This window comes from Hesperophylax consimilis, chromosome 7 (genome assembly GCF_061612785.1).
Source record: "Hesperophylax consimilis isolate HC1 chromosome 7, BYU_Hcon_1.0, whole genome shotgun sequence".
Lineage (NCBI taxonomy): Eukaryota > Metazoa > Arthropoda > Insecta > Trichoptera > Limnephilidae > Hesperophylax > Hesperophylax consimilis.
The window spans coordinates 34,748,907-34,760,645 of NC_142842.1; the positions used below are offsets into that span (position 1 = coordinate 34,748,907).

An 11,739-nucleotide genomic window follows, 5' to 3' on the forward strand; every position below is an offset into this window, starting at 1 on the left:
TTTTAAGCCTTCAGAGAGACGCCATTCATAAAAATTTAAAGTGGAATGTAAAGTTTTATTAGCCCAAGCGAGCTATGCCGATTTGGTTTTTCTTACATTTTTCGAAGAATTAAGGTCAAAATCGCATCGCAAATTATTCTAAAAAGGAAAATATTAGAATGCTCGCATGTTCTCCAGAGACCCATCGGCATTCCACTGTACGGACTTTCAAATATTTTTCATCTACAAGTCCCAACGACGGTGAAATTTCTCATTGAATTTTGGAATATTTTAGTTAAGATTTAATATTTAATAATTCTCCAAAATAGGGCAATGAGAACAATACTCAGACGAAATAGGTATTCAAAAGTAAACAAAATGTTAAACGAACTAAATTGGCTAACGGTGAAACAGATGTTGACCTTGAACACGATGATATTTGTACATAAAATAGTAAACAACCTGCTACCCAAATATTTTTCAAATAAAATTGTATACAACAAGGACATATACAAACATAAAACGTGCAATGAAATCAGGCTACCAAAAAAGGACAAGGCAAATACTCAGAATAGTATACTATATAAAGGGATGAAATACTATAATGCGCTGCCGGAAAACCTAAACTTAAATGTACAAAATACTAAAATAAAATTAATAAAAACAAATAAATACAAAATTACAAATATTTTAGCTTCAGAGTTATTTTAAATGTTCTATATATGTATTTCTTATTTTTGAAGTTTTAAAAACAAATACCATATTAGAAACTAGATGAAACTATCTCTCAGGTAGATGGTTTGTAGTCGAAATGAATGTTAACATTTCTAAATAATAAAAAACGAAAGCTCAAACAAAAAAGTTGTACCACAAAATCATCTCCAAATGTGATTTAGATTCACCAGTTTCCAGTAATGAAAATTTTATTAAAATTCTACACTTTCTTGACAGACTGTACATTATACACAGTGACCAACGGACTTTATAAAAAATAAAAATAAATTATGCTGGAGATAAACTCTTAGGCCCTAGTGTTTGAACTTACAAATCGATAATTGTAACATAATAATCTGTACATTATGCTCTTAAAAGTTAGGCACAAAATTAATAAGATTAATGGATTTATTTTCTTTTTCTCCTCCTTAACCTTGACCCATTCATTTTCTGTTTCGACCTTGCAACTCCTCTCTATTCTCTTCATTCTCCAATGCTTTGCTCCACAAAATGTATCATCTACGTCTCAACTTGTTCATGATTGGACCATTTCTGGGATGTTCTTTGCTTCCACAACGGTTGTTTATCTATGTCTCACCTTGTTCATGATACTACATTGTCTCACTGGATTTTATTTTTTTCCACAACGGTTTGTTCATCTTTGCCACGCCTTGCTCATTGTATGACACTGTCTCACTGGGATGTTGTTTGTTTCCACAACCGTTGTTCATCTATGTCTCGTCTTGTTCATGATACAACATTGTCTCACTGGTGCGCATGTTCCTTGATGTTGACTGACTGCTATGACGCATCTTCCTTGCCATTTGTGTGCCCATTGCTCCAACAGTTCCTCTGGTTCTAGCTCCCGCTCGTCCAACAGTTCAGCCAAGTCTCCGTCTCGCACCGCGGCCAAGCGAGGAGCTCGCTCTCCGCCCAGACAGAGGTAAACAACCATTAATTCAACTCATCCACCTTGCTCTTCCCCATTACCTTCAGCCTCGCGACACAACCCATTTGGGGACCCCATAATCCCACTGGCTCTAGCTTGTTGCGAGCAGTTAATACTCTTCTGTAGTATTTATATTAAAAAAAATAATTACATAAAATAGCACCACAGTAGTGATAGATGTACTCTCAGTATTACCTTACTGAAATACCACCATTCATAATCGAAAAGTTACTTGAAATGGATTTGAAGAAATTTTGAGATTTGAAGAAATGGCAGTAGCCAGTGCGTTTAGTGATCAGGTCTGAAATCAATTGTCCATGCTCTCAGTAGTTATATGTTTATTTTAGCTAAAGAAATGTGGATTTATTGTATTGTTTTGGCAAAAGTGCACTTTTCACAGATTGTCCAAAAAATATATATAGATTTATTGATAATATTTTGTATGTTTCAGGGTTGCCCGCCCGGCCTTGTCTCCCTCTGTGATAGTGCAGGAGCGGCGGGCCGCCACTGCACGCGCGCTGGCCATGAACCCGCCGGCCCCCTCGGCGCGGCGCCGCCAGCCCTCACCAGCTGCCGCCCGCCAGCACGCCGCCAACCCGCCCCCTCCGCCCAAGGCAGCCAAGGTTAGCCAACAGTACATGCCACCCTAACAAACCAACTGTCTAAACTTCAGGTTGTCCTTGGTCACTGGCTGAAGTATTGTAACTTACCACGTACAGCCCACCTATATCTGTACAAGGTTTGATGCAAGGTGATGAAGCCAGCTACTATTTTTAGTCCCTCATATCAAATTCTTCTGAAACTTTGCTTACCGAACTAGGGAGCCTAGCACGGCTATATCATACAATCAATACAATAAAGTCGATGTCAAGCAAGCTAATTTGACAGCTTACTTCACATTGACTATCAACTAGCGCAGACCCATTGCCATAAATACAAAATTCATTATGTTCACACTAATCGAACAAAAAATATAGCACATTCCAGTTTCTAGATTCATAGCGAATTCATAGCGATTCATAAATGCATAAGAAAAGAATAGCCAATAAGTATGAATAGATGAAATAGCTACTAACAGCCTGCTTAGCATAGAACGGAACTCATAAGAAAGGGATAGCTGTTCAAAGAATATGTGGGTACGGGTGAAACAGCTATGCTCGCCCTTCAGTGGGCCGCTTTAAGCCGAGCGAACAGAGTTGTAGAATACGACGTACTGTCACTAGGTTGTCATTCATGCACTTACGTGTTTCTGCGTTTGCTATCTCACTTTATTTTATTCAACATTACCAATTTCCTGCCTTGTGAATAATTGTATTTATTGAAATTATAAGTGATTTTTGATTACATACAAATGGAAAGAAAGTACATCAGATTTGGCTTTTGGACTTGGATTTGGGCACCTCTCAAAAGTATCGGAAGGCATTTTTTTTTCACAAAAAAGAGCCTACACCGAGGTGTCTGTGGCAGCTGTTGACAGCTTGTCTGACGAACAAACTTATGTGTAATTCTAGACGCTGTAAATCTCAAGTTTGTCCACTGGACCTAGTTCAGTGATACCACGCACATTGTCTCAGTAACCTATCTTCTCTTTTAATTCTTCTAGACGCAGACCCGTTAAACTCTCTGGATAGTCTCAATTCTTGACACTTATACAGTTAAAATCGCAGTAGACAACCGATTATAATATGTACATGATTCAAATGATATTTTTTACCACCACATCCTGTGAAGTTGTACCGTGATTTATTGGTGTGAAATTTCTGAAAGGTGTGTAAACAAATATCTCATGTGTTGCACAATATTAAATAAGGGAATCTGAAATTAAAGAATAGTGTGGATGCTAAGAACAAAATTTATTGAGGTTATTTATCAAAGTACTTTATCATCTATTAAATTACATTATTATCAAGTTAAATAGCAAGAGACTCTACGTTTATTATTAAAATCAGGGCATGTTCAGATCGTTAAACTAAATCTGACTAGTGATGCGAATTTACAATTCTAATATGCTAATCTGTGGATACTAAAAATCAAAAGGATAAAGTTTTACATCTCAAATATTAATCTTGCTTTGATTACATAGGGCGCCAGCTCTTCCCAATCATCTTGTGAAGAACAAATTTATAAATTAAAGTAAACCATGTTGTGAAATCTAAATTAGCATGATGACAATCGCTCACGTGTTTAATGGCGCAAAACCTCTTTGGAATCCGTTCCGTGACGCACGTCCTGACCGTTGTCCAATCTCCCTAGAACTGGCTTGCAATCTCTGATGTCTATGATTATGTACCCGGCCGTCGCTGTGTTCACAATTGCACGCTTCTTAAGTTAATCAGTTCTTGCAAGCGCTTGACACCGGGGCGAGTAGTTTCAAATCGTTACAAAGTTAAAGTCAGTGTTGGGCCATTTAGTGTAGTTTTATTTGTAAAAAATGTTTTATTACATTAACAAGTATTATTGAAGGCAATGTCAAACTGTAACAGTTTGATAATGCCTTTAGAGGGCGAAACAGCTGTCACAAGTAATAATAATTACATTAACAAAAAGTTACCCTACGATGACAATACTGACTCTTTATCTATTACATGGCAAACTGTTGTAATGAAACATCTAATTCAAATTAGTTAGTTTTGCAAAACTGATTTTATCAATAATTTTTTTTAACATACATAATTATGTTTTTTTGGCCGGTCGTCGTTTACCATTTTCTGAGATTTCATGAATAACTGTCAAAGCTCTTTTTACCCATGTTCGAATATGTTTCTATTCGTTAAAAAATGGCAAATAATTTTGATTTCCTTGTGATATTTATTTTAACTATGTTTATCGACTTGTAGACAACTTTATTTTAAACTGAAACCACTCAACTGAACCAAACACTATGAAATATATGTATAAGTATTTCAGAAAAAGCGCTATTTAATATATTTATAATTACTTTATATTATCTATACCACTAAATTTTAATAATATGTACATGAAATCCTCAGCACGGGAGATCCCAGTGAGGATATCATTATATCTATTTGTTACAAAAAAAGAAGATAATAAAACACTTATTACTATTATTTATTGTGGGGAGAGCAATCTGTCCTCAGAGTAAATTTGATATATTTAAAAAAAAACTTTTTATAGGGTGGAGTGGATGCCTTTGGAAGGACCAAGCCAACAAAGGGCAAACCACGCAAACACTACTCCAACTCCTCGTCATCAGCTTCAGGTATGTTATTTACTTTTTCTTTTAATTCACATAGTCGGCGTTGCTATTCCATTTTCTACATTACATTTAACATTTCATAATTTTCTCAAGAATAACATTTAAAAAATGTGTGTTTTTTACAGACTCATCTTCAAGTTCGAGTGACTCTGACTCAGAGTCGGGCAGCTCCAGCAGCAGCTCGGGCTCTGCCCCTCGCCGGGCACCCGCCGAGCGGCGCCCCGCGGCGCCTCCCGTGCCTCCCTCCGCTGCTCTGCCCCGCCAGCTGGATGCCAAGAAGGATGCACTCGATAACAGTCAGTAGTCATTCATGATATGCAGATACTAACAAACACTTTCTTACTAATTCCACCTTTCAATTTAGTTAGCTTTGTCCACACGGCGAGAGGCATTATGATTGTGTCTCAAGTGTTCCAAGACAAAACAGAACATTGAAGAAAAGACCAAACAAACAACTAACCTAAACTATTTTTTATCATGTTCTAATTGTCACTTTCTGTTTTATCTGCTTACCCTCGAGTGCACACTGCCTATTCGAGATTTGTCTACATGGCAAGAGGTGCGCGTTGCTAAGCTGTCTAGTACGCCTGTCTCTCATTGTGTGGACGCTATTGACCCTTATATGGAACTATTTTTACACTCTTCAACCCTAATACCGAGCAAGTCTAAAGTCATGGTGTTTGAAAGAGAGAGAACGAAAACATTGTTCAATATAGTGAATGGTGAATACTTGGAGCAGGGGGACTGCAGTTTTGAAGGGTTAATACATCCCATGTGGTGGGGGTAGGAACCTGGGAGGGGTCTCATTGTGTCAGGAGGGTCGTGCAATTTTCACTCAATACCATGGTTTGGTTTGGATAACACCGGAGCTTCGCCGTCCGCACATTGCTTGAAAATGGCCGTTCTTTCATCGCCACCCAGCCAGCCTTCCGGCTGCAATTTGTGACTTCTCCCTGTGGGGCTACCTGAAGGAAAATGTTTTTAAACATCGGCCTCACACCTTGGAAGAACTCGAGAATCGAATTTGGTAGGAAATCGCCTTCATTAATGTATCACTGTTCTTTTTAATAGCCTTTCAAAACTGCACTGTCTGTTTTGCTGCACCCTGTATTTGGGAAGTATGTTTACGAGAGATGGGAAGGCTGACAGAGATATTGAAATAAAGGTTATGCAGGTAACTCCATTAATGGAGAACTGAACGCGGTTTGCACTAACAAAATATTGTCCAAAGAATCGAAGGTAGCAGTACACAATGGAGTGCTGGTACCTACCCTGATGTATGGCAGTGAGGCATGGAGGAATGATGAAAGTAGACTGAATGCTGTAAAAATGAGATCCTTTTTTATGTGAAACTATGCGATATCCAACTGCTCCCAACCATCTAGAGCCAGTGAGACTATGGCATCCCCAATTGGTTATGTTGTGAAGCTGAAGGTCAAGAAGAGGGGAAAGAGGTGGGGAGGGAAGTACCTGGTTATTCACAAACCAAACACTGCCAAAGCCATTTCAATTCTGAATGGTGGTCTTACACCAGGACAATATTGAGAGTATCTTCCACTCTGGAACAAGCCGCAAATATACTATTTATTATTTTAAATGAGTAAATCGTTAAATAACACAAATTAATGAAATAAAATTTACTTGCGCGTGCCAGGATTTGAACCCGCGACCTCCAGCTTGCCTCACCCCTCGACCACGGAAGCTGTCATAGAGGCCTGAGGCGTATGTGTCCTAAAACCATGTATGATCGTGTGAGAATTGTGGAGATCTGCAAATGTAAGCGTGATAAGTAAGATTAAGAAAGGGACGCTCAAATGATTTGGGCATGTAGAGCGAATGAATGAAGAAAGGAGTGTAAGGAGAATATATGACGCCAATGTGAATGGTAGAAGTCGGGGACGCCCGAGGAACAAGGCACGATCCAGTGAATCAGATACTTGAGTTGGGCCACTTCAGGAATGTCGGAATAATAGAAGAGTATGTATGAATATGAATGAAGTGTGTGAGTGAAGGAGTGTGTGCCAAGACCGAATTGTTAGGCGATCCATACTCTCTGCCTACCTCTGCGGTACCTATTTATTTATATATTGATTATAGATAATATAATATTTTTGAAGTGAAACTTCTTTAGGCGCGTAATTCGGGGACGGAGTAAAACCGAGTCAGGATCGACACGAAAATGCGGGTACCCCCACCACCGCTCACCGTTCACTGTCCCTCTCTCACCATATGCGCTTGTTGAGGTGGGGGAGCCGCTCACGAACGTTCTCTCCCGACACGGGACAACAATCGATGCAGTTTTTGCACGATTCATTAAGGATTTAAGTGCTCATGTATATATCTCGCACTTTAGTTACCATAACCCAATTATCACGACATTAGGAAATGATATTCATGAAATTGACAATGAAAATGGCACATGATTGGTAAATTGTCATTGTAATTTCTTTGTAATTTTTAATTGTAATATTGTTATTTATGTAATATTGTATACTTGTGAATAAATTGAAAATTTTTGGAACTATACATTAATCGAACGTCATTCATCTATAAGAAAATATTAGAAAAAGCAAATCCATGCTTCGTCGTTGAATTATTTAACCTCTAATTTTCAAACTAACCTAAGAGAGAAAATAGAGATGATGAAATGAAAATAGAGAGAGAGGAATACTAGAAGTTTCACTTCTGTCTTGCGTAGGCTTGACACACCCACTTTTTTTGTTTGCAGAACTTCGTAAAGTAGTCATACATAATATTTGATGTAAAAATATAGTTTTATGATCTCGAGCAAGACAATAAGTAATGATTTTTGTTTGTTTGGCAGATCCCTCAGTGTCCAAGAAGAGAACGGCATCATCGCCACCCAGCAATGCAGCTCCAGCCAAGCGGCCTGTGTCACGGCGCGAGGAGCTTCTGAAGCAATTGAAGGCAGTAGAGGACGCCATCGCCCGCAAGCGCTCCAAGATTTGATAGTGACGCCATCCCACAGGAGTAGGATTGCTTCTTCACTCAATCTCCCCCAGACTGGAGATTGTCAAACTCGACCCCCAAACATTCCCTTTTGTATGAAAGTCGAATGGGTCCAACACGTTTTGGCCGTCACCAAAACAGATCAATTTCTTTAGGTTTAGTCATAATCTTATTATTACACATGTGATTTAGTAGTGTATAGTTAAAACACATGGCTTTCTTGGAACTGTTTGTGTCGGGTGTGATCCAATGACTGAGCGCAAAGCAACACTTTGGGTAAATAGTGTGTACATCACTTTAGTCTCAAGTCATATGACCCTGCTGTCAAATTCCATTGTCCTCGTTTCTCCCTCTTCAAGACTTTACGACTCCGGATGGTAAGTAATACCTAAAAGAACTCTAGTTAATGAAATACTAACTAGTGGATTGATTCTGGAATGCAGCGATGCCAATAAGTCCTAGAAGGATTGAGCATGTGCGCTGCCATCTCTATCTCTGTCTATAAACCAGTGTAACAGACACCGACAGTATTTTAAATTGCATTGTATAAAAGTCAGAATTGATATTGATCACAGTGACCCATCACGCCCAGTCAGTTTTGTCGCAGAAAATAGATTTATGTTTTATGTTTAGTCACTAAATGTTGTACAAATGTCTAGCTTAGATAGCTTAGAATAAGGAAAAACACAGAACATGTCTCGTGGGGTGTTTCACCAACATTATGAAATTCAAATGGGATGCTAAATAGGGTGGAACCAAAAGGTACTAAAACAGCGATGACGTTGGTTTCATTCAAATCCATATAGTAGGCATTTCTAGTGTTATTTTTTATTCTATGTTAGACCGAAACCTTTTTTTTATGGTGACATATTCTTTAGCAATCATTTCTGTACTCTGTGGAAACATTAATTTTGAATATTATTATTTTTAGCTGAACAAGTAATGCCAAATAGCTAAAGCATATTTTCATTCTACTTTTTGAGACTAATGATAATTCCCATGAATAGTGTGTAATTCAAAGCGATACATCTCTAGATTTAAGGATTATTTGTGAAGAACTTTTTGAGATATTAGTATGTATTACATTTCGTCAAATATTATTTTTATACTAAAACCCATCAATACGGGCCAGATCTGTAAATTTTGTAGGATTTTAGTGCAACACATAATACGTAGTGCGTTTCGTTTTCCTGTCTTGTAATACATAAATAATACATAATAATTAGTTGTTGAATAAATGTTTCCAGTGTTGAGTTTATTTTCATAAGGTAACCAACAATTTAAGCACGGGTTTTACATAATTATTTTATTTTAGGTTTGTCTAACTTTCGTATGAAAAGTGTCTACTGCAATGAGTGTAATTGCACCGGCTCTTTTTTTTATAAGTGACCCGAATTTTAAAATAGCAAATTCTCGCACTCGATTACATTATTTAATATACTATTTGATATAATGTAAAATATCAAATTCTCGCACTTGATTACATTATTTAATATCCATAGTATTAAATAATGTAATCGAGTTACATTATTTAATATCGATAGTATAATTATATTTACCATAATCCACTGGTAATGCCGTGGACTGAAAACATTAACACGAAATATTAAACAGTTTCATATAAAATTATTGTGAATAACAGGACCTTATAAAACAATTGTACGTATTTAAGGGTGCGTATAAACAAGCGAGATGAACTGCAGAGCTGAACCACGACTTACGAGAAAGGAACGAAGCAACCGCAAATGGTGCGCAATGCCGCTTGCGATTGCTTTGTTCCTTTTCCGTAATTCGTGGCTCATTAGCTAATGTATAGTACCATTAAGGACATAGCATCCCTAATTAGGGTTTGCTTGACTAACAGGGACTTCTGATATGATTGTGAATGAGTAAAACCATAAAGAAAGAAGATGGGTTTAAATTGAGAGAATGTTCTGGGCATTGTTTCCTCGTTTAGTGTAATGTGCTAGCGTGCTAGCCAAAAATGTTAACATTCAAAAAAATATTATCGACAAATGACATGAAACGTAAAATCAATTCGCCGTTCACCTTCTGTAACTAAAATAATTGCAATTAAATATTTTTATCTACATGACTTGTTTTATTTTTAATGTTTCTCATCTTCGGGAAAATACATACCTACCTATTAATATGTACGTTCCTAGTATCAAATATATAGACTAAGATGCAACTACTGGTACAAATTTCGACCGGTTGGTGGCAGAGTTGACATCACGTTTGGGTCCCACCTAGGCGTAGTGTGTTCAATTCCTCGGCAGGCTAAGTCCTCCATCACAACACATCAACATTTTCCGCTTACTGTGGTGGTAGTAGGAGATTTTCAAATATTGTCAAGTTATTCGTAACCCGGGAATGTTTGACTTTCTTTAAAAAATTTAAAAATATAGTACATATTGTAACTCTTTGGTATCTTATTATGCAGGAGAATGTAAAATAACAGTCCTTAAATCTGTATATAACTGTTTATTCATGATTCAAACACAAGTTGACATTATCTCGCTGTTCGGTTATATGGGTAGGCCGAAGCAGTGTTGCCATTCCAACTGGAAACCCTTCCTCGTCTTATTGCGCCCCAATGCTGGCCACTAGCGGCGTGTAGGTTCAACCGGAATGAGTTCTTGAACCAGAGTCCTTTGCGGGAAGCGGATCCCACTCCCACTCCTTTTTCAAATCAACTTCTCCCAGAGAATTCGACCAGAATGCCTCTTCGTATGTACTCAGCGCTCGGCAGCGTGTCTTCCTGGCATCCGCGTCTCCCGCATTTGCCTCACTCGCGAGATTTCTCGATACTTCTCACCGAGAACGTGAACCGCGTGCGGGTCCGGACCTGCACTGGTGCGAGTCCTGGTCCAGGTCCGGGACCGAGTTCGGGGCCGGAACCGTGCCTCATACAGTGCGTACCCAAGAACTCGGAACCCGGACCCACTCCTAGTACTCGAGATATTTTAAAAGGAAGCACTCCTTGGAGGCCTCCGGCAAAACGCAGAACTCACTCATCTACTGGCAAGGTATAAATAAATGGGCATTACAATATATCAAATTATGTAGTTCTATTAATCCTTGACGCTCCACAACATCAATTTATTACACATCCAAAATTAAATAGGTAATCGAAGGATCATGCTCTGGGTATTGGCTTATGAAGCTACGTTGAAATTAACCTATTGAATGATGGATTCTCGTGAGCTTCAACTTCCGTCTTATGCCTGGCATATATGGCGTAATTCCTAAGTGCTGAGGTGATATACTAACAGTACTAACGATTGGACTACACACATGGAATCCTACCACGAATTTAGTGACAAAAATGACCACCACACAAAAAGTCAAGCTCTGTAGAAAGAAGAATGGTTAAATTAGAACTAAATCACAGGTGGCTGACGTTACCATCAGAATCTTCAACCTGAAATGGGATTATGCTGAGAGGACAGGTGGCTCATATGCTGGGAAGGTCATTTCAACCTGAAAAGAAATCTCGGCATTGGCGAAATTTGAGAAAAGCTGGACGCAGGACTTATGAAGAAGAAAGTGCACTACAGCATACTAATAATAGTTTTAGAAGTAGAAATAATATAAAATCTGCAATTTTTTATTATCACTGTTATTGGTGATAACATAATAACTTGTCACTACTTTTTGTTCAGAATAATAAACACAGGGAGAAATCATAGACCATTGTACCTTGGGCGTCAAAAAAATTAACATTTTAACTTGTACATAATTAAGTTTTCTGAACTAGCTCCGCAAATACAGTCAAACTTGGTTATAACGAGCACGAGGGGACCAACTAAATTTGCTCCTTATAGCCATTAATCTTTATATCCAAATAGGTTTTTTTTTAAGTCGTATGTACCTACCTAAATGCCTCTACTATCAATATATTCGCAAA

At 38.1% G+C, this 11,739-nt stretch overlaps 1 protein-coding gene across 4 annotated transcripts in view; it reads left to right on the forward strand.

Annotated features, from left to right (window-relative positions):
• Window positions 1-8,987, forward strand: part of LOC149422677 (uncharacterized) — a 34,021-nt gene extending 25,034 nt beyond the window's left edge. For all 4 annotated transcript variants that reach the window (XM_089633439.1, XM_089633443.1, XM_089633441.1 and 1 more), the window contains 5 exons: window positions 1,556-1,636; window positions 2,094-2,265; window positions 4,778-4,862; window positions 4,985-5,155; window positions 7,684-8,987. In XM_089633439.1, the coding sequence (XP_089489565.1) occupies window positions 1,556-1,636; window positions 2,094-2,265; window positions 4,778-4,862; window positions 4,985-5,155; window positions 7,684-7,829 (655 nt within the window). In that variant the 3' untranslated portion in view covers window positions 7,830-8,987. The remainder of the gene's footprint in view (window positions 1-1,555; window positions 1,637-2,093; window positions 2,266-4,777; window positions 4,863-4,984; window positions 5,156-7,683) is intronic.
• The last annotated feature ends 2,752 nt before the right edge of the window (window positions 8,988-11,739 follow it).